The following is a 23,250-nucleotide window of genomic DNA, read 5'->3' on the forward strand; positions in this document are numbered from 1 at the left end:
GTGATTCTCCTGCCTCAGCCTCCTGAGTAGCTGGGACCACAGGCGTGCACCAACATGCCTGGCTAAATTTTGTATTTTTAGTAGAGACAAGGCTTCATCACGTTGGCCAGGCTGGTCTAGAACTCCTGGCCTCAAGCGATCCACCCAAAGTGCTGGGATTACAGGCATGAGACAACTACGCCCGTCCATGTTTTCTATTCCTTTTGTTAGCATTCTATTCCATCTTCGGGTGATAAGTCAGTGGTCTACTGGCTAGATTCCTGGCTTCTGGCCTCTCTGTGTGCGTCCATATGGTCTATCAGTGCTTGATTAATCTTCCTGACTGCTCCCTCTGTGTCCACGTGGTCCCTAAGGGCTGGATTAATCATCCTGACTGCAACTCGAATCCACCCTCCCTTCTTCTGAGAAGCCCTCATGGTTTTCTTGGTTCTTACAGCATCAAATTCAGACTCAGGGCCCTTCATGTCTAGGCTCCCTACTGCCTTTCTGCTGTTATTTTCCAACATATCCCATTCCACGCTTGGCTTCTAACCATTCTGACTCTGCTCCATTGAACACAGCTGCAAGCTTTGCCCCCTTCTAGAATTTGCTTAGGCTACCTCATGTTGTTCCCCTCCCAGGCCTTGTTTCCCTCCCCAACTCTCCCCATTCTGAAAAGCCAAGTTCAAATGCTCCCTTTTCCACAGGGTCCTCCATGGCGCCCAGTTCAGGAAGTTCTTATCTCCTTCCAACTCCCATGCTATTTTGTGCTGTTCTATGGCTCATGTCACGGTCATCTCATAACGTCATTGTGTGTTTTTCTATTTCTCCTTATTAAATTATAATGAGTTCCTTGAGGATAGAAATGACATTTTTATTCATTTTACATTTTCTCTCCTCTAGTATATACCATAGAATTATGCTCAATCCAGAGGAGACACAATGAGTGAATAAAGGGAGGAAAAAAATGAATGCATATTTTAAAACTAGAGAGAGATTCATGTCTCCATATTCTATTCAGGGTTGCTATAGTATGTGTAGTGGGTGTGTGTGTGTGTGTGTGTGTGTGTGTGCATGTTCCTATGTGTCTAAGGCAAGTTGGTGAGAAATACTGCAGTTTAGTGGGGGAAAAAAAAGCACTGAACTAGGAATAGAAAATCCTGAGTTCTGATGTTCTGATCCCATTCTCCCGTTCACTGCTAGTGTGTGACCTTGTGCATAGAATGTTCCCACTCTGAGCTTCAGTTTTGAACTTCAAAGTCCTTTCTGGCTTTTGTAAGACTGTCTTCTTACAGGGGCTATATCTTGCTGCCTCTTATTTCTGTAGGGCGGTGGCCAGTTTGAATACTCCCTTCATACCGGCAAATCCCAACGTGCCCCCTTTGGAGAGTATCAAAGCCAACCCGGTATTCGATTACCAGCTCTACTTCCAAGAACCAGTAAGTGTGGCACCAAGGGCAACAACGGGAGCATTCGTGTTTGCCTTTCCCCTGCCTATCTCCTTCGCGTTTGCTTTATCTCTGTCCCCTTCAATTTTATGTGGCATTAGTCAGAAACAATTTTACAAATGGGCTCAGGTGAAACTGGCTGCCGTGCCCAGCTGGTCCTTCCCAGGCAATGGCACATTTCCGTGTGTGTTTGGGTGGTGAAGGGCTGGGGGATGTTGTACCCTGGGGGGATGGCTTCTCCGGTGTCTCTGCAATTGCAGAGTTTGGGGGCTCAGTGCTCAGGTAGAGCCACCGCTCCTGGTTCTCTGGCTGAAAGGCTGGTGATGATGGCACCAGGGTCAAAGAGTCCTGCAGCAGGCCCCACGTGTGCTCTGAAGAATCTGAGAAGTTTCTTGGTATTAATATATGTGCCACGAAGATGCCTTTCAGAGATGCCCCTGGACGTGGCTGATATGTGTATTGGGGCATCCCTGCCACCGTTAACTGGAATTCACTGAGAGCAGCATCAGTAGTCAACGTCACCTGGCCTGGTGCCCCCGCTGCAGCTGCCCTCTTCTGTGGTCATCCACTTGCGGGAATTATCCAGAGAGAATAAAAGATGTTTCCTGCACACTCCAGAGAGAGAGGAATGGAAGTAATTAATTAATCAGTTCCTCTCCCAGCCTCCACCTCTTATCCTCTTAGAAGGGACCATTTCCAGCAAGACCACAACCATCCCAGTTGTGATTCAATGAGTAACTCTTCTCCAACAATTATTTTCATTAATGAGACAGCATCTGTGTGAAAGGAGCTTTGCGATTCAGGCAATAACTGAACTCATTGACCAAAAGCTCCCAGCAGCATTTTGAAGAGACCTCAACATATCGCATCCCACATGGCCGCATCCTGCGGGGAGGCCTGGGCCCTGATGTGCCACAGCCTGGGGTGTGGGAATCCACGAGCTTCCTTTGGCCTGAATGAAAGCACCATGTCCTTCATTAGTGTAAGACAGTCTCGATGGTGAGACTATGGGTATGGTGTGTGGTGTAGAGGGCATATTACTTTACTGGGGCTGCCATAACAAAGGCTAGGTAGCTCAACAGACTGGGCAGCTTCAACAACAGAAATTCATAGTCTTCAGTTTTAGAGGCTGGAAGTTCAAGATCAGGGTATTTGTAGAGTTGGTTTCTCTTGAGGCCTCTCTCCTTGGTTTGTGGGTAGTCCTTGTGTCCTCGTACAGTATTTAGCCATTAAAAAAAAAATTTTTTTTTTTTTGAGACAGGGTCTCGCTGTGTCACTCAGGCTGGAGTGCAGTGGTGTGATCATAGCTCACTGCAGCCTCGACCTCTCCAGGCCCAGATGGTCCTCCTGTATCAGCCTACTGAGTAGCTGAGACTACGGGTGCATGCCACCATACCTGGCTAACTTTTTGTGTGTGTATTTTTTATTTTTATTTTATTTTATATTTTATTTTATTTGAGACGGAGTCTCCCTCTGTTGCCCAGGCTGAAGTACAGTGGCGCAATCTCGGTTCACTGCAACCTCCACCTCCTAGGTTCAAGCGATTCTCCTGCCTCAGCCTCCCAAGTAGCTGGGACTAAGGTGCATGCCACCACGCCTGACTAGTTTTTTGTTTTTGGTTGTTGTTTATTTATTTATTTATTTATTTATTTTCAGTAGAGACAGGGTTTCACCATATTGGCCAGACTGGTCTCGAACTCCTGACCTTGTGATCTGCCCGCCTCGGCCTCCCAAAGTGCTGGGATTACAGGCGTAAATATATAGAGATGGGGTTTCACCATGTTAACCAGGCTGGTTTCAAACACCTGGGTTCGGGTGATCCACATGCCTTGGCCTCCCAAAGTGGTGGGATTACAGGTGTGAGCTACTGCACATGGCCTAAAATACTTTTAATTGTGGTAAAATACATGTAATGTAAAACTGACCATGTTACCTATTTGTAAGTGTGCAGTTCTGTGGCATTAAGCACATGTACATTGTTGTGCAGCCATCACCACATCCACCTCCAGAACTTTTTCATCTTCCCAACTGAAGCTCTTCACCCATTAAACACTAACTCCTCATCTCCCCTCCTCCCAGCCCTGGCAGCCACCATTCTACTTTCTGTCTGTATGATTTTGACTCCTCTAGGAACCTCGTATAAGTGGAAGCATGCCGTATTTGTCCTTTTGTGACTAGTTTCTTTCGCTTAGCATCATGCCTTCAAGGTTCACCCATGTTGTAGCAGGGGCCTGAACTGCCTTCCTTTTTAAGGCTGAATACTATTCCATGGTGTGTAGAGACCACCTTCTCTTAATCCAGTCATCTGTCAGTGGGTTACAGCTACAGCTGGTTTTGAGCTCTCATATGCCACATGGTTCTCATCTTCACAGAAACACAAAGAATCCTCTCCTATCTTCTCAGCCAAGCAAACAGAGGCTCAGAGGGCTTAACTCCAACTGGCCCAAGACCAGGTGCATAACTGGGTCGGGATATCGACCTAGGCTTGTTTGACTCCCAAGCCCATGCCTCCAACTAAGCCGTGCTGGCGGGGAGCTTGGGCTTTGTTCTGTGTGCTCTGGGGAGTCAAGCAGAGAGAGGAGGGATAAATCGGGATAAGCTCAAAATCCTGATGGCAAAAGTGACCTTAGGAGAAAGATGCTTAGTAATTACAGCCCTCGTCAAGGCACAGTTTTTTGTTTCAAAGGTTGTTAACAGTTATTGTGGAAAAATCAGTACCTCTATTCTGTTGTAGCAGCTGGGTTTAAAATCTGCAGTGAGAGTTTCGGGGACAGTTTTGTTCTTAAGAACAAAGCGCCTTGGCAGGGAAATGTTAGATATTCAAATTGTGATCTGGCCACAGAAAGACACCCAGCAACCAGGTTGGGCTGCATCCAGCCACTGGAACCACTCAACAGGCACAGAACTGGGACTGGAGGAGAAATCACTCGCAGGGGTTCCTGCCAGCCTGCCTGGTACCTACTCCCTAAGGAATGACTAGGCAAAGGTACTTCCCATCTCTGACCCTCAGTTTCCTCATCTGCAAAAGGTTGGTTTTGGGTGGTTTTCAAACAAGTAATAGCTTCAAACTTAAGCTGACTCCAGGTCAAACTTAAGCTGACTCCAGCAAATAAAGCCGATAACGTGGAGAACAGCTCTTGGATGCATAGTGGGTGCTGGGAGTTACTCCTTCCTGCCACCTCCTAACCCACTCCCTCCCTGGCCAGAAGGAGGCATTTCTGACATCTCCTCCTTCTCCCTAGGAGCACTAAGGCTGCTCCAGACCCAGGCAGCCTAAGGAAGACTCCTTCTGTGCCGTGGGTACACCCGTCTCCCCCACTTATTTTTTTATTATTATTATTTTTTGAGACAGAGTCTCACTGTATCACCCAGGCTGGAGTGCAGTGGCACGATCTCAGCTCGCTGCAACCTCCAACTCCCGGGTTCAAGCGATTCCCCTGCCTCAGCCTCCCAAGTAGTTGGGATTACAGGCACCCACCACCATGCCTGGCTAATTTTTGCATTTTTAATAGAGACAGGGTTTCACCATGTTGGCCAGGCTGGTCTTGAACTCCTGACCTCAGGTGATCCGCCCACCTCAGCTTCCCAAAGTGCTGGGTGAGCCACTGCATCCAGCCCTGTCTTCCCCACTTCTGGCTCAACTCTGCTGAGCACTGCAGGGTGAGGCTTAGATTAACTCCCAAGTTTAGAGTCAGCTCCAATATAGCTCTTTGAACCCTTAGCCAATGTGCTGAGTCTTGGCCTGGGAATCTGCCAAGTCTGCTGGAAACAAAGAAGGCATGTTTTTCTTTCCTTCTCAGAGAAGAGGTGACAGCTTTCCATGTGTATAGTGAGAAAGCATGAAGACCAGGCAGCTCTGACAGCGAAGGCCAGTGGAATCGGCTGGGTCATTTCAGCTGAGTTGTTCCACATTTTAATTCTAAGGATTCCCAAAGTCCTCACTTGGCCTGGGGGATACTTACACCCCCTCAGCCCCCCATACCAGAATGTGCCTAGGATATCCTGTGAACCCTGCTCTCTCCCTCCTGAAACCGCACGTGTGTATTTGTATTTCTTTGAGGAAGACTGGGTGGCAGGCACCTATGTATGTGTCTGGAACCATATAGCAAGCTAGAGGCAGATTTCAGGCAAAAGAAATGCCCTTTTGGGCTGGGCGTGGTGACTCACATCTGTAATCTCAGCAGGCAGACGGATCACCTGAGGTCAGGAATTCAAGACCAGCCTGGCCGACAAGGTGAAACCCCGTCTCTACTAAAAATACGAAAGTTAGCTGGGCGTGGTGGTGCGTGCCTGTAATCCCAGTTGCTCGGGAGGCTGAGGCAGGAGAATCTCTTGAACCTGGGAGACGGAGGTTGCAGTGAGCCGAGATCGCGCTACTGCACTCCAACCTGAGCAAAAAAAAAAAAAAAAAAAAGGAAGAAAAAAACCCAGCCCTTTTGTTTAAGTATTTAACCAGATGAGAAACTAAGGATCAGAGAGAAAATGTGGGAAAAGAAAAATTACAGGCAGAAAGTTTTACCTGGCTGAAAATCATCCACAAATGATTTTGTTTCCCCTCAAAACATTGAGTCTCTCTCTCTCTTTTTTTTTTTTCTGCTGTGTTGCCCAGGCTGGTCTCCAAGTCCTGGTGTCAACTGATCCTCCCACCTCAGCCTCCCAAACTGCTGAGATTACAGGTGTGAGAGCCGCCATGCCAGCCTAATTGTTGAGTCTTTCTTAATCTCTAGAACACAGTAGCTCCTTCAGGCCATGGGGACAGCTGGTGATTAATTACAGAGTTTAATTTTTAGGTTTTGTTTTTGTTTTGAAATTATGAAGTAATTCATGCTTGCTATTAAAAAAAAAGTCCTGAGTTGTGTAAAGGAAAAAGCTGAATCCCCCTTTGCCCACCGACAACCTACTAGTAGCTACTACTAATAGTCTGGTATTTCCCAGACATTTTTTGAAATATTTTAAAACTATTTTTGAATATTTTTAAGCAAATACATGTGTGTATGAGCGCGCACACACACATATGATTTTTCATATAAATGGAATCATGCTGCTTTTTCCTTTAGTACATATTGCACAGATTTTTTTTTTGTCAGCACATATAGATTTATCTCATTCTTTTTAATGACTGCATGGGGTTTTGTAACAGGTAGACTATGGATTATGTAATCCTCTGTTAAGGGACATTATTGTGATTTTTTTTTTTACAGCCAAATAATTATAGTTTAAAAGAAAGTGCCACTGTTTGCTACCTTACACACCGAGCTTTAATTATTGTTATTTTAACTTTTTTTTTTTTTTTTTGAGATGGAGTTTCGCTCTTGTTGCCCAGGCTGTAGTGCAATGGCATGATCTCAGAGCTCACCACAACCTCCACCTCCTGGGTTCAAGTGATTCTCCTGTCTCAGCCTCCCAAGTAGCTGGGATTACAGAGATGCACCACCACGCCCAGCTAGTTTTGTATTTTTAGTAGAGACAGGATTTCTCCATGTTGGTCAGGCTGGTCTCGAACTCCCAACCTCAGGTGATTTGCCCGCCTCGGCCTCCGAAAGCGCTGGGATTACAGGCATGAGCCATCATGCCTGGCCGTTATTTTAATTTTTATGCCCTTTATGGAGAAACCCTTGGCAGGGTTATTTTCATTGTCTTAAATCGGCAGTGTTGTGTTAGGTTGTGGTGAAAAGAACCAAGTATGGAGGGGTTTGGAGTCCGATGTTCTCATTTATAATCTGTCTGACCTTCAACGAGGCACTTAAGGCCCCTGAGCTGAGCGTCTTCCTCTGTGAAATGGGCTGCCCAGCTCAGTGCTGTTATGGACAGAAAGAGCTGGCACCATCAGCACGTGGCAGGCGGCCCCCAGTGCCCTGGGTCCCTGTAGAGCCCCCCAAGTCTTACACCTCTCTCTCATCTGGCCAGCCACACCGCAGAGAGTCAAAGGTCCACCGTTTGCTGTCTGCCCAGATTTCGGATGCTTCCAGCCACTGGCGTTTTTGACCTCAGGGACAACCACCCCACTGTTTCTCCTGGCCTGTCTTGGAGAACACTGGTGCAGACTTCCAGAGGAACTGGAGTCATTTTTGGCAAGGTAGACGGAGCATGAAACAGAATCACTGGCCCAGCCCGCTGACCAGCGGAGGGTTCACCTCCCCTCCTGGATGGCGTCCTTTGACATTAATTATAAAGGGCAGGAGGGCTGAGCGGGGGCTTCGTGGACCTGCAGTTTGGCTTCAACAGCTGCCTCCGTTGTCTCACCCACGAAACAATAGCCACAATTAAGTGCAGTCTCTCAGCAGACCTGTTCTCTACCTTGGAAAGGACACAAGAGAAGATTAAAGAGGAGAAACTCCTGGGATGGTGGAGGGGAGCGCTCCCTGTTAGGAGGGCTGAGCACAGGAGGCAATCCTCTGCCCCCCACCGATGTGGGGGCACCTCCCTAGCAAATTAGGTGACTGACAGCGCCGCCCCTACCAGCGCTGAGTGGAAAGTCTAGACAAAGCTCCATCTTCTTGGTGGCGCCCTGCATTTCTGGGGGCTCCTCTGACAGCGAGCTGAATACGCACATGGAAAGTAAATTGAGGGGATGAGGAAGTCCAGGGCATCTTGGATCCTGGGACCCTCCAGACCCCACCCTGTGGTTGGCACACCTGCTGCCTGTTGCTGCTGGGGACAGTGCCTGGCCCCTCTGAGCCCAGGGTAATGAAGACCCTGGCCCCTTTCCCTCCTCACCCTCTCCCCTCAGCCCCCACATCAAGATACTCCCTGGAGACATGCTTTAGTGTAAGCTGGGGGCCAGGAATGGGAGGAAAATAACAGAAGATAACATTTGTCCTCTGCTTACGTGCTTAGCTGAGACCTTCTGACTCTTTTTAATTTACAAAAGGTAAGACCATATCTTTAAATCCTACAGACCAATGACAAATTTCCTGTGTGCTCTGGATAGGGGCTCCTCCTTTTGTGTTCCCACTCCCAAGGCTGCCATAACAAAGTACCACAAGCTGGGTGAGTTAGAACCACAGAAGTGAATTCTCAACAGTTCTTGAGGCTAGATGTCCAAAATCAGGGTCTTGGCAGGGTTGGTCCCTTCTAGGGGCTCCTGAGAGAGAGTCCGTTTCATGCCTGTCTCCCAGCCCCTGGCAGTTGCTGGCAATTCCTGGTGTTCCTCAGCTTGTAGACGCATCCCTCCCGTCCCTGCCTCCGTCTTTGTGTGGCATCCTCCTTTCTGTGTGTCTGTATGTCTCAGTTTCCCTCTTTCTCTCATAAGGACACGGGTCATTAGATCTAGGGCCCAATCTAAAGCCAAGATGATATCATTTAAAGAGCCCTAATTAGATATTAATTTAAAATTTTTAAAAATCAGCTAGGTGCAGTGACTCACGCCTATAATTCCAGCATTTTGGGAGGCCAAGGTGGGAGGATGACTTGGCCAGGAGTTTGAGACCAGCCTGGGCAACATAGCCAGACCCCATCTCTACAAAAATTTTTTAAAAGTTACCCAGGCATGGTGGTACGCACATGTAATCCCAGCTCCTCAGCATACTGAAGCAGGAGTGTCACTTGAGTCCAGGAGTTTGAGGTTGCACTCCAGCCTGGGCAACAGAGCAAGACCCTGTCTCTAAACAAATAATAATAATAATGGAGGTAGTGATATTAATATTTATTGGCATGCCTCCTGCGTGTCAGGCATTGTAAGATATGGGCATTATCTCATTTAATCCTTACAAAATCCCCATTTTACAGATGAGGAAACTGAGGCTCTAGGGAAAGAAATTCCCCAGCTCGTAACTATCAGTACTCGGGCTTGAAACCGTGTTTATTGGATTCTAAAGTCCATCCTTTAACTTCTGTGCACAGAAACATAAAAGGAGGAGCCCCTATCCAGGGCAGACAGGAAATTTGTCATCGGTCTGTAGGATTTAAAGATATAGTCTTACCTTTGTAGATTAAAGAGAGTCGGAAGGTCTCAGCTAAGTTCATAAGCAGAGGACAAACGTTATCTTCTGTCATCTTCTCTCTTTTCTGGCTCCCAGCTTCATCCTATTCTTTCCATTGCTCTGCTGCACTTTCATGTGAGTGAACAGATTTATTTACCTTTTTTCTCTCTGACTATTTTTAAGAGACAGGGTCTCATTCTGTTGCCCAGGTTGAAGTGCAGTGGCACAATCGTAGCTCACTGCGTTCTTGACTTCCTGGGCTGAATCAGTCCTCCTGCCTCACTCTCACCAGTAGCTGGGACTACAGGCATGCACCACCATGCCCAGCTGATTTTTGAAATTTTTCTTGTAGAGACAGGGTCTCTATTGTTGCTCAGGCTGGTCTCGAACTCCTGGCCTCAAGCAGTCCTCCTGCCTGGACCTCCCAAAGTGCTGGGATTACAGGCTTGTGCCACCCCACCCAGCCTCTCTTTGATTTTCTTTACTGACTTTTTGACATCGTTTGCCCTTTTAAGGGTCATTTGAGGCAAAGCCCTCTCTAGGCTTCCATGGGTTCCTTCAAACACTGAAATGCACCCCTGAGCTCATGAACAGCAGCTGTTTCTGTGATGAGGACTGCTCTCAGTAAATAGGAATGATGACCGACAGCCACACACACACAGCTGACCTGGGCTTCCATCCATCACTTAAATGTGCTTCTTCCCATGGCTATTTCTCACTGTGGCATTCATCATCATGTTGCAGAAGGCCGCCATTGACACCATTATAATTGAATCTTACAAAACGGAGGGAACTGTCATTAACAGGCAGACATGGCTTTCATCAGAAAATCTCCAACCCTAGATCCAGCACCGCCAGATGATCAATGTCTCCGTTTCTTCTGTGCTGCCACTGTACAGATCCAGAGCTCTCGTGAGAAGTAATGAGCAGAACAAAAAAGAGTAATGTCTCACCGGGCGTGGTGGCTCACACTTGTAATACCAGCACTTTGGGAGGCCAAGGCAGGCGGATCACTTGAGGTCAGAAGTTCGAGACTAGCCTGACCAGCACGGTGAAACCCTGTCTCTACTAAAAATACAAAAAAATTAACTGGGCATGGTAGCGGGCCCCTGTAATCCCAGCTACTTGGGAGGCTGAGGCAAGAGAATCTCTTGAACCCATCTTGGCAGTGAGCTGAGATTGCGCCACTGCACTCCAACCTGGGCAACAGAGCAAGACTCCATCTAAAAAAAAAAAAAAAAAACTAAAAAAAGTAACCTCTCGGCCGGGCGCGGTGGCTCATGCCTGTAATCCCAGCACTTTGGGAGGCCGAGGCAGGCGGATCACAAGGTCAGGAGATCGAGACCACGGTGAAACCCCGTCTCTACTAAAAATACAAAAAATTAGCCGGGCGTGGTGGCGGGCACCTATAGTCCTAGCTACTCAGAAGGCTGAGGCAGGAGAATGGCGTGAACCCGGGAGGCGGAGCTTGCAGTGAGCCAAGGTCGCGCCACTGCACTCCAGCCTGGCGACAGAGCGAGACTCCGTCTCAAAAAAAAAAAAAAAAAAAAGTAACCTCTCAACATGTGCAAGCACTGAGGACTGCAGGTCGCTGGAACGAATGCTTCGTGTATGTGGCCTTAGGATCTTCCTCTCCTCTGACTCTATCTCAAGGGTAGCCACAGATGCTACTGAGAACAGGATGAGTCCCTGCCCCTAAGGGGATCCCAGGAGAGCACACTCAAGGCTCTGCAGGAGCCAAGAAAAGCAGAGTTACCCCTTGGTGGTGGGAAAGGTGGAACCTCATGGAGAAGGCAGCGTTTGGGTCTGGTGTCGAAGGCCAAACTGATAGAAGTCCATGCTGTTGGTGAAGGTCACAATGTGTTAAACCAGGGAGGCCAGCAAGTAGGAAGCCTGCCCAGAAAACACCAGCAGACCAGTTCAGCTGGTGTTTGGGTGCGTGCAGGTGGGTGGTTAGAAGGAAGGAGAGGAGAGTCAGTTGGCATTACCACACTTAACTCAGTTCCCTCCTGTAGCACTAGTCCCTCAGCAGCAGCTGTGTTGCAGAAATTAGTTTAGTTTAGTTTAGTTTAGTTTTTTGAGATGGAGTTTTGCTCTTTTTGCCCAGGCTGGAGTGCAATGGTGAGATCTTGGCTTACTGTGACCTCTGCCTCCTGGGTTCAAGTGATTCTCCTGCCTCAGCCTCTGAGTAGCTGGGATTACAGGCGTGCACCACCATGCCTGACCAATTTTGTTTTTTTGGTAGAGATGGGGTTTTACCGTATTGGCAAGGCCAGTCTCGAACTCCTGACCTCAGGTGATCTGCCTGTCGCGGCCTCCCAAAGTGCTGGGATTACAGCGTGAACCACTGCGCCCGGCCAAGATCTTTATTATTTCTGAATGGTTGCCCCTAGTGGATCTCTGCCTCCAGGACAGCTGTTTTCTCCTAAAGTGCATCTGGAATAGCTTTCAGGTTCACCGTCTTTCAACTTCTGGAAAAGACAGATTGAATTAACATTGTCCTCTTATGCTCCATGAACCAGGCTACCCCTACTAGGATAGTAGGATCCATGGATGGATCTCTCCTCACCTTCCAGCCATGCCCCTGTTCTTGGTGTCTGCTTTGCTGAAGTGTTCCTGGAGGGGGTTGGGGTAGGAAGGAGAGGGGAAGCAGGAGAGGAAGACTCCACACCCTGAGTCTCCAGTAGGAATCTCCTCTCTAGCCCTCAGCACATGACATTCAGTGACCTGGACACTTCACTTTAGTCCTCATCCAAGCCCCTCCCCCATCCTCTGGTCCACCAAGAAGGTTCTGAAGCGTATTTTGTACATTGGCATCTCTTGGTCCAGTTTGCCAGAGAAGGAGCTCAGTGTCTGTGGAACTGATGAAGCAAGTTCAGGTCAGAGAACTCCCCCCATGCACAAACCAGAGACCTGGAAACAGCCAGAGAACTGTGTGTCGACTGGGTAATTCAATGCCATACCGCTCCCAAGAACTGGAAGAACCTGGTCATTTGTCACCAGAAAGGCTACGTGTCCCAGCTCTTTAACAGTGGAAACCTCGCTGTCCTGTTTGTGGAGTATAATCCATCGGCAATCTAATGGTCTGTAACAATTAAGACCCAAATCAAAGGAGTTGGTTTTGAAGTTTCTAGAGCAGAAAAAAATTCTTTAAATTTCTTTGTAAAGATGGGGTTTCCCTATGTTTCCCAGGCTGGTCTTAAACTCCTGGCCTCAATATAGCGAAATTTAGATGCCTGGATGGAAGAGCATTTGGCTTATAGTTTTTGGCTTTTCCCCTTGGTTTCTCAGAATCCTTGGAGCCCCGCTCTTCTTCTTACCACCAGTCAGCCTCCAACCCGTTCCTCTACCAGCCCCCTCCCAATTCCTTTTGAGAGATTATTATAAGTAGTACCTTCTCATTATAGGAATATTGAAAAACACAAAGAAAGCAGCATCTATGAATCTGCCTCCCATGGGAAACTACAGTTAGCATCTTGTATTTTATGTTAACCTTTTAAAAAATGTTTTAAGATGAAAATTCAAATGGATGCTATTCTGATGAGACTTGGGCTAGATGGGGCACAAGTAGGGGCTTCTTGCTCTCAGTCAGATGAAGGAGGGGAACAGTTTCCACAATTTCTAGAGGGTCCTTCATTTTGCTTTCTTGATTGTTTTAGGGAGTGGCTGAGGCTGAACTGGAACAGAACCTGAATCGGACTTTCAAAAGCCTCTTCAGAGCAAGCGATGAGGTGAGGGGTGGGGACGGGGGCAGAAAAACAGGAGGGGGCAGTTGTGAAGGAAGTAGGGTACCTAGTGTGTGACAGGGACCAGGAGTAGCAATCTGGCCTCCTTTTCTTTCGTTTCTGTAGTCAGGGTAATTGAGGTCCCCACTCTCCTGGTCCGTCCTTAGTGGGAAAATTTATATCCCCACTGACACACAAGGTCAGAGAATGATTATAATAATGATAGCTTAGAAATTATGCTATTACCATTACCATTTTAACATGCATAATTGGTTTACCCAAGTCCAAAATTAATCGCTGTCCCCAACTCTCTTCTTGAAGCAGAGGAGTTTAAAAACCTTTAACTCTGTAACCTGCACCCTCCTGTCTTACGTGTTAGGAGTCATCATCACTATTGTTGTTTTATATACAGTCAATTCCTGCTCCCTGTCCCATATTTTCCACTTTCTTTACTGATTACTTCTTGCATCTCACTCATTTGCATTGAGTTCAGTTTCTTTCTTCCTGAAGCATCCCCTTTAGTAGTTCTCTCAATAAGAGTCTGTTGGTAGTAAATTCAGATTGTGGTGCCTAAAGACATCTTAATTTTAATCTTAAAGAATCATTTATCTGAGTATAGAATTTTAGGGTGTTTTCTTTTAGAAAATTCTGTCTTTGCTTGTGAGTCAGCCTCGGGTCTAACCCCCTGTATGTTAATTGTCTAAGCCAATTAATTATCCTGGACACTGCAGGTCTGATCTGCAGTTTAACCCATCTTTGAAGTATTAATTTCAACAAATAGTTTTTTTTAATTTGTGAAAGTTTTATTTGGTTCTTTTTCAAATCATTCTGATCTCTTTTGATAGAGTCTTGTATTCTTATTTTTCAGTTCCTTTTATGTCTTCAATTATTTGAAGTATATTCATTTCTAATTCTTTTTTTTTTTCTCTCTCTGTCTCTCTCTCCCTCTTGCAAGCTCTATTATTTGATGTTTTTGGAGAGTCATATTTCACTGTGTGCTCCTTTTGCTGCCTTTTGCTGTGGGGCCTTGTTATGTGAGTGTGGGTTTTGTAAATTTGGTTTATAAACTCATCTTCAGCAGTACTTAATCTGTACCTGTCTGCTTCAGTTGGACTTGAGGAAATGACTCCTTGAGTGGTTAAGGATTTCTTCTGCCAAGCATCCTGGGAGCATTACCAGCCTAGGCTCACTTTGTTGTTGTTGTTGTTGTTCTTGTTCTTGTTTACTTCACACCTTGGGGGTTTCCAGATCATGCAGAGAATGCAAACTCAAATCCAAGCAGTTGGGAAGGCAGGCCTAGAGCTATGAATTCCCAAGGGGGTGTCTTTTGGTTTCCTCTTAGTACCAAGCTGAAACAGACGAATTCCTTTAACATCTTTATCATCATGAGGGGATTTTTTTTCTCATCAATTTTTTCACTGAAGGTATAGCATGTCAGAGACCCCAGATTTACTGGCTTTACCATGGAGTGGCATGGAATATCACATCTCCGACTTCTCATCATAGGCCTAAGGTCTCTTTTCTTGTTCCTATTGGTTGATAAACCTAGGTCTTCACATTACCAAGGTCTGCAAGGGCCCTGGGGCAGTCTCAGCCCAGAGCTTTGGTTGTGAGCTCCCTCTTTACTTGACTCCTGTGAGGGGGTCCCTGGCTGTCTTGGGAGTTCCATGTGTTTGTTACAGTCTGCATGGTACTTAGAGGTCATTTGTCGTAACAGGGTTTTCAGATGAGCATATTTCCTTTGCATCACCCATGACGTCATTTGTAACTCTTCTCTTTTCTTCCTACAGAGTGTTTTATCCATGCATAAAGTCTGTGAAATGGGTAAGAGACATGCTTGGGAGAGCCACATTGGGAACCAGCTGAATGTTAAATGGATGTTTCTGCCTGTAACTGCTATGGGCAGAAGCCCTGAGCCCTCCAGCTCTGAACTTAAAGTTGCCCAACCAGGGTTTCCTTGGCCTGCATAGGGCTGACTCTAACCCCAGGCCTGAGCACACAGCCTGGAGTTCCTACTCTTGAGGGAGCTGTGGCTTCAAGATCTTAAACAGTAAGAGCTTGGAGGAGTCTTAGAGCTTGTCCAGGGCAAAATCCACCCTCTGCTGATAAGGACCCCAGGATTGAGATCTTACCTCTACGGGGGTCACCCGGTGTATGCAGGTGGAGTGGGTGGGTCCCATGCCCAGGTCTCCTCCATTGCAGTCCACTGGCCCCTCTCCATCCAGGTGCCACGTTTCCAGTTCCCCCACATGGAGCCCATCCTTGTCTCCCTCCTGGGTTGGGTATGAGTGAAGGGTCAGAGTTGAGATTTGACTGGAGCTCATCCCCATGGCCCCTAGATCCAGCACTCTTCCCACAAGACCTTATTTTTGCTGCAGCACTGTGGCCTTGACATCATTCACTTGTATTTTTGTGAATAATGATGACCACTGTCACTTGTCTGGGCACGTGCTGACCATCTGTATAAAACTCTGGACTAACCCCCTTTAGATAAATTATTTATGATCCTCAAAGCTTTCCGAAAAGTGCTACTATTTTTAATTTCCAAAGAGGAAAACAGGTCTCAGAGGGTTAAGTAACTTGTCCAAAGTGGCTGGGCTGGGATTAAACTCCTCTGACCCTGCAGGCCATGCTCTTGTCACTGCTCAAAGAACATCTCCCTTCCCTCCCCCACACCCACATTCCTTTATTCCTTCACCCTGTCTGTCACTCATTCATTCACCCATTCATTCATTCCTCAAATGCTGTGAGCACACGCTGGGTATGAGGCCAGGGCTGCATGCTCAGACACCCAGACACATGAAGCAGCGTGGCCACCCTGGGTGAGCCCACTGTCTCATGGGAGGCAGAGCAGCTGGGATGCACGCAGAGGGGCCCTGAGGTACAGTGAGCCTGGGGCACCCGCCTAGTGGGGAGGCTTAGGGTGGTTTCATCACAGGGTGACACACTGGTCACATACCCCTTTGATATGTCTCACAAAAGCCTGGAATGGCCAGCTGCTCTGCCTCTGGGTCTTCGTGAATCTGAAAATGCCGACTGGCCCTGTTCAGGCACCAGCACTGAGGCTGTGCCCTGTGAAATTGCAGTGGTCCCTGGGCTGCCAAGGGTCATCACAGGCCATCCTCTGGGGGGACTGTGCAGCACCTTGAAGACAAGATAGGGGTCCACAGTGGGATACCATAGAGGGTCTGTGCAGCGCGCGGGAGGCAACAGGATCCAGCCTCCTGGCCTGGGTTCTCTTCCTGCCTAAGAGGAAAAACAGAGCAAGCCCGTAGGAAAATTCCAAGAATCTCTGGCAGTATCTCCGAAGGGTCACAGTTAAGCTGGCTGGGAAAGGTTTAGACGGGGGGAGAGCAGGATCTGGGGGCTGGCAGGGTCTGGGATATAGCTGCTGTGTGCCTGAAAAAGCCGGCGACTGTGGTTGGTCCAGGAGCTGTGATAATAGCCGGTGATGTCATGGCTAGGTGGGAGGGAACATCAGCCTGCAGTGTGACCGTGAGATCACAGCTTGGAGCTTTCGAGGAGGTGGGCTCACTCTGGCAAAGGATAAGGGAACAAAAGATGGAGGCGCTCACAAGGCCTTGCGCAAGTTCAGATGGTCTGTGAGAGGCAGTGAGGTACCCAGCCTCCGTTAGAGGCCTTAAAACGCAGAACCCTGGCCCGGGGACGGGAAAGTCAACAGGTGGCTTTTTTTTTTTTTTTGAGACGGAGTCTCGCTCTGTCGCCCAGGCTGGAGTGCAGTGGCCAGATCTCGGCTCACTGCAAGCTCCGCCTCCCGGGTTTACGCCATTCTCCTGCCTCAGCCTCCCCATTCAGGTGGCTTTTTTTGCAGGAGGACTTTTTGTAAGGACCCCAGAAGAGCCCAGCCTCAGCAGGATGGTCAGCGAGGAGGAAATCCAGTTCTATGTGCAGCAGTTCAAGAAGTCTGGTTTCAGGTAAAGAGAGCGCAGGGCCCAGACACAGATGAAAGACGATCGACAGAGTGATCTTCAGCCCTCAGGGTGGAGGGTGAGGCCCAGTTCTCCTCCACCACAGCCCTCATGGGTGCCAGGCTGGCCTCTGCTTGAATGCCTCCAGTGTCAGGAGGCTCACTACTTTATGGCGCTCAGCCTGCTCTAGTTTGGGACACTCAGCTTGTTCTTCCTTATGCTTGCGGACCCCCCATAGGGCAGAGGTTTTCAACTACTTTTCAGTCATGGCTCCTCACAGAATCAGATGGCAACTCGGCTCTTTCTTCAGAAAAACATAAAAATCCACATAAACTCAAAAAGTGCATACATTTTGGTGCATTTGCCCTACTTCCCGATGTCATATTAGGAGGGGGCATCTTTGCTCCACCTCCCTGTGTCCCTCTCAAGTGGGCTCCCTGGGGCAGGCGAGCGGCCTCTGGATGGTGAGGCTGCTCAACCAAGGTCCCCAGCATCAGCAACCTCCCCAGCCTCCAAGGCGACACGATGACATTCCCTGGACAGTCCTGTAGGGCCGGCTTCTGTGTGTCCCAGAAGACCACCCAGAGGCTGCCAGTTCACTCAGTGGAGTCCTGTGTCCTTGCATAAGGCCTCGCTGCTAGAGCCTGGCAACTGCGCCCGACAGCACGGCGTGGGTCCTGGGCTCTATTCTCTTGCCCCTGCAGGAGGCTTTGCTCTTCCCAGGATGACTGGCCGTGCAGAGCAGGTTTCTGTTGGTGTGTGTAGCAGAGCCGTCTACTTACCGCCTCCCTCTTTTTACTTTCTGATCTCTCCCCAGAGGTCCTCTAAACTGGTACCGAAACATGGAAAGGAACTGGAAGTGGGCCTGCAAAAGCTTGGGGCGGAAGGTGAGTGCCAGGTTCAGTGTGGTCTCCTCTGCACCCCAGAACCCACCCATGGGGCTTCCCATTGGCCTGAGCTGATATGACCTGGGCCACAGCTGGTCATGGACAGAACTGCTGGCTACCTCCTTTCCCTTTGGGGTTTGGGAAGTGACTCCCTTCAGGGGTTTCCCATTAGGATCTTTCTTGCTGGTATTTCCCTTGGGATGGTAGAGGGTGACGTTGGGGATGGAGGTGGGGTGTGTCCAGGTTACTGCAGCATCCATCCGGAATCCCCAGGTCCCCTGGTGATACCCCAAGCCAGGGCTGCAGATGGCCCAGGGCGCCTCCCAGAAGCGATGTGGATACTGGAGCTCCCAGCCCCGGAGGAGCATTAGGCGCTCTCAGAGATGTGACTTTAGCCTCTGGTTGAGTCACCTTGCACAAGCGAATCTCTGAGTCTCAGTTTCCTCATTTGTCAAGCAGAAGATGGGTTTCCAATCTCTGGGTCTGCAGAAGGAGTAATAGAGGTCCCCAGTTTACATTCAAAATGTTTAAAAATCTAAGGGAAGTCAAATTATTCCCCAGTGTGATTGCGCAGGTCACCAGGCCTTCATCAGCTCACTCAGTAACCCTGGTTACCTTGTTGGTTCACTCTGTAAGTGAACACACTGCTACGTGCCAGGCTTCCTGCGAGACCCTGGGATACCATGGTGTGTAAACAGACCAGGTCTTGACCTCCCGAAGTTAGGTCTTGAGGCACTAGAGTAGATAACATCGTGGTTAAGAGCAGGCTGGGAAGCACATGGGCTGAGTCTAATCCCTGTGTGACCCTGGGAAAGGTACTTAACCCCTCTGATCCACTGTTGCTTCTTCTGCAATATGGAAGTGGCAAGAACAGTGCCTCCCTCATAGAGCTGTGTAAGGATGAAATGGGTGAAGGCACATGACCTGTTACAAGCAGTACTGGGAACCTAGTAGCTCCATTAGTGTTCCTTGTCATTGTCATCATATGACTGACGAAAATGACCAAACTGCAGTTGGACAGACAAAATCTCTCAAAGCGTGGAGGAAAATATTGACAAAGGCACTGGGAAGGTGAATGCCAATGGTGCTAAGGTCAGAAACCCTCCTCTTCCGCAATTTCTTTTTTTCTAGAAACAGTCTTGCTCAGTTGCCCAGGCTAGAGTGCAGTGGCGTGATCTCGGCTCACTGCAACCTCTGCCCCTGGGTTCAAGCAATTCTCCTGCCTCAGCCTCCCAAGCAGCTGGAATTACAGGAGTGTACCACCACAACCTGCTAATTTTCTGTGTTTCAGTAGAGACAGGGTTTCACCATGTTGGGCAGGGTGGTCTCAAACTCCTGAGCTCAGGTGATCCACCCACCTCGGCCTTCCAAAGTGCTGGGATGACAGGCCTGAGCCACTGCGCCCAGCCTCTCTTCCGCAGTTTCCGGTCGGATCTTCCTCTCTCCTCCCCCACCTCCTCCCATCCCGCCCCCCTGCCACCCCCTACCCAGTTCACATTTTAGCTTGGAACATTCTAGAGTTTACAAACCTCATAGAAGCCTCAGTATTCATTGTAGCCACAAAATCATTTTTGACCTTCTCCTGGCTCCTGGTTATGGGAGGAGGGAGGGGTGCGGAGAGACGCCCATCAGTCCATGTGTAAATGAAAATAGTGCAAGTTCCTCAACCAGGGATGGGTCAAAGGTGCTTGGAAACTAGGGTAATGGTGGAGCGAGAACAAATAAAAAAACACAGAGGTTTCCTGGCCTTCCTGTGCCTGCCTCCCTGCGTTCAACTCATTTGCCTGCAGTTAAAAGGGAAGTCATTTTGCTGCTGTTCATGTCACATTGATAACTATTGTGACTGCCCCCATTCTCTCTGGAACCTTGGCCGCCCCTTTTAAGCGTCTGTTTAATTCAGAGAAGAGGAATCTTGATCTTCATTCAAGGGTGTCTTCCCTCTTGGTGCGGTCGATTCAGTTCTCCCAGTTACACGCAGCTCTGCACACGTTCTCACTCACACACGTCTGCACACACCAGACCCATGTTGGCCTCTGCACTGCTGAAGCTGTCATTTTAAAGATCTCCAGTAATAACCATGAGTCTGTTGTGCAAAGTTTGGCAGATACAACGTCAGGACCACAGCAGGGCGGTGGGCAGGGGTCTTTCATGGGAGAAGGGAGGGCTTCCCTTGTGGAGTGCCAGCCACTCCTGTTTCCTGTTCTCTCCCCAGATCCTGATTCCGGCCCTGATGGTCACGGCGGAGAAGGACTTCGTGCTCGTTCCTCAGATGTCCAAGCACATGGAGGACTGGGTGAGGGAATGGCCCTGCACAGGGGTCATCGGTGCCCCCCGGGAGAGGGCACGGGCAAGGGTGCTCAGAGGGAAGATGGCAGCAGAGGATACACCTTGTCATGTGGATGGGACCGCAGTTGAAGCACTTCAGTAACATCACTGTCCCCCGCTTGCAAGCAGCAACCGTGACTGTGCCTTCCTTTCCCCTGCATGGATGTGGGGTTTCGTTCACTCATTATTCCCTTCCTAAGTCATGCAGGGTTCGGGCAGGGTGGCCTGCGGGGAGCAGAGAGAAGGCGTCCATTTCCCGTTGCTCTAACCTGAGACACACCCATCTGCATTCTTCCATTTACCTTCCTGCATGGGGTTTCCTTTCAGATTCCCCACCTGAAAAGGGGACACATTGAGGACTGTGGGCACTGGACACAGATGGACAAGTAAGGAGGTTGGGGGCTCCTGGGGTCAGGGAGAGCAGGGCCCCCTGTTCACCTTCCATAAAAGCTTTCCTGGTTTCATTGTGGTGGCTTTGGCCTGGCTTAGCCACTCATATCACTTACCTCTGCCTTCGAGTTGGGTGGGTAGGCACAGACAAGTGTGAATGGCTTTGTTTTTTTTCTTCTCCCTTTCCTCCAGGCCCGCCGAGGTGAATCAGATCCTCATTAAGTGGCTGGAGTCTGATGCCCGGAACCCACCGGTGGTCTCAAAGATGTAGCACGCAGCGTGCATCCACGCTCAGCAGGTGTGCCGTCCTTCCGCCTGCTGGGGCATCATTCTTAGTATACAGAGGTGGCCTTACACACATCTCTCATGGATGGCAGCATTGCTTTGAAGGGGTTTGCAAAAAAAAAGATTTTCATTACCTAAAGTGAATCAAATTTGACATTATTTTAGATCCCAGAGAAATCAGGTGTGATTAGTTCTCCAAGCACGAATGCATCGTCCCTTTATCTCTAAGAACCCTTAGTGTCCTGTTGGGGGACAGAATGGGGTGGCGAGGTGGTGATTTCTCTTTAACTGACCAATCCATAGTTTTGCAGAAAAATCAGCCATTCACTGAGAAGAATCTTAGTAGAGATTGGGATGCGTTACTCAATAAAGCTAAGATGACTATGCTGCTGGTCGCTGTTCTTGGAGAGGTGGAGTGACTGTTCAAGGAGAATGCATGGCGTTGGGATGAGCCCTTTCTCTCTGCTTTTGAGCCCTGTTCTGGGCTCCGAGGTGCTGCATGATCTAGGCCTTGCTGGCCAGGAGACACTTCTACGGGGATGGCAGTGTCTCTTGTGCTCTGTCCCCTAAAGCAGCCACTGGCTACAGGTAGCCACCTGCCTTTCTCCCAGCTTCCCTAGCAGATTTTGCTCAGGCACAAATGCGCACCTTGAGCATGCGAAATGTGCTAGTGAGGCTGAGGAAGCGAATTTTAAATTCCATTGAATTTTAATCAGTTTAAAGTTAAATAGCAGCAGCTGCCATGAGGCTCAGGCAGATCCAGCCCGTCTTCCCCTCTGCCCTCTCCTCCCTCCTGTCACATCCAGTTAGGTGCCTGTCTCACTGATGTGTCTCCTGCAGTGGTCTCTCCCCTGCCCTGCTTCTGGCCCCAGAGTGCTGGAGCAGCAGCCTCTTCACGGGTCTTGCCGCCCACGTGGTTGGATCCTGAACCTTGCAGGGCCTCCCCCACTGCCCCTGCCCACCCCAAGCCCGGCCCCATCACCCTCCAATTCCTAACTGCCCTCCAGCAGCACACTCGCAGGTGCTGGTCCTCCTTAACCCTCTGCCCGACTTACTCATTCTTTGCCTGGAATGTTCCTCCTGCCACCTCCTCCAAGCCCATAAGCTGGGTCCCGAGCCCTTTCTCCCTGCCTGCCTTGCATGGTTATCAGGCTCACAGATGCACACACAATGGCCTCGCTGCACTTGCGAGGGGAAGCTTGCTGAAGAAATGGCCCCTCCAAGCTGAGTTCGGCATGCTGACGGGCATGAGTTGGCCAGGCCACAAGGGCCTGAGTGTCTGTGTATGGGGAGAAAGCCAGGGGAGGTTTGAAATGGAGACTGCTGGCGTTTCTTCACTGCCCTAGCGCACCTGGAGTCTTCCATGCACCACCTCTGATCCTTCCAGAGAGTCCTTCCCATTTGACAGAAAGGGAAACTGAGGTTCAGATAACTTGCCCAGGACTACTTGGCTACATGGAGGCAGAGCCTGGATTCAGAAGCAGGCTCTCTGGCTCCTAAGGCTGAGCTTTCTTTACGAAAAAAAAGTTATCCTTTCTAAATCTGGAGGCAGACCACCTAGGTTAGGTCTCTGGTCTGCTGCATACTCACTGTGTGACCTTGAAAAAGGAGGTCTGTGCCCCAGTTCCCTCATCTATAAAAAAGGGGATGTTAATAGGACCTAATTCATGGGTGGTTGTATCGAGTATGTTAATATACACAGAGTTCTAGAACAGTGCTTGGCATGGAGGAAGTGCTATAGAAGTATCAGCTGTAAGATTTCCAGCTTCTCTTAGGACAAGACCTATAAGGGCTTTCCATTTCGAGCCAAGCCACCACCATCTCAGTCTTTTGCATCTGAGAATTTAAAGGCAAGCATGGGGCCTGGGGGAAAGGCTTACACCAGATCACATGATTTTCCTAACTGGGTGTATTCAAGCTCATTTGTAAGGGAGCAGTTGGGGGAAAGGAAATAATCAAAACCTAAGAGTGTCCTTTACTAGAAGGAGCACAAACAGCAAACCTGTCTTCCCAAAAGTCTCGCTTTTAATGTTCTATCCAGTCATCTCCATCAGCCATCAAAAAGGCCTCAGAAATTCTGCTCCTTTAGCAGATAAGAGTTGAATAACTCCAGTCCATAGCATTGTCACAAAAATATAACTAGTTATACCAGATTGAGGGCTGTATCAGTCTGTTCTCCCATTGCCATAACGAACTACCAGAGACTGGCTACTTTATAAAGAAAGGAGATTTAATTGGCTCACGGTTCTGCAGGCTTTACAGAAAGCATGGCTGGGGAGGCTCCAGGAAACACAATCATGGCAGACGGTGAAGGGGAAGCAGGCACATCCTACGTGTCTAGAACAGGAGGAAGAGAGAGA

General features: G+C 48.8%; 1 protein-coding gene across 5 annotated transcripts in view; it reads left to right on the top strand.

The window, feature by feature from the left end:
• The window catches only part of EPHX2 (epoxide hydrolase 2), a 57,352-nt gene extending 36,078 nt beyond the window's left edge, over positions 1 to 21,274 (top strand). For 3 of the 5 annotated variants that reach the window (XM_074000557.1, XM_005562914.5, XM_045398067.3), the window contains 8 exons: positions 1,307 to 1,418; positions 13,009 to 13,080; positions 14,865 to 14,898; positions 16,907 to 17,009; positions 17,821 to 17,890; positions 20,103 to 20,183; positions 20,543 to 20,601; positions 20,798 to 21,274. In XM_074000557.1, coding sequence (XP_073856658.1) covers positions 1,307 to 1,418; positions 13,009 to 13,080; positions 14,865 to 14,898; positions 16,907 to 17,009; positions 17,821 to 17,890; positions 20,103 to 20,183; positions 20,543 to 20,601; positions 20,798 to 20,876 — 610 coding nt within the window. In that variant the 3' untranslated portion in view covers positions 20,877 to 21,274. Of the gene's footprint in view, positions 1 to 1,306; positions 1,419 to 13,008; positions 13,081 to 14,864; positions 14,899 to 16,906; positions 17,010 to 17,820; positions 17,891 to 20,102; positions 20,184 to 20,542; positions 20,602 to 20,797 lie in introns of those variants that run through there. The other 2 variants (XM_045398066.3, XR_012417166.1) reach the window with 2 other exon arrangements.
• The last annotated feature ends 1,976 nt before the right edge of the window (positions 21,275 to 23,250 follow it).

This window comes from Macaca fascicularis, chromosome 8 (genome assembly GCF_037993035.2).
Source record: "Macaca fascicularis isolate 582-1 chromosome 8, T2T-MFA8v1.1".
Classification (NCBI taxonomy): domain Eukaryota; kingdom Metazoa; phylum Chordata; class Mammalia; order Primates; family Cercopithecidae; genus Macaca; species Macaca fascicularis.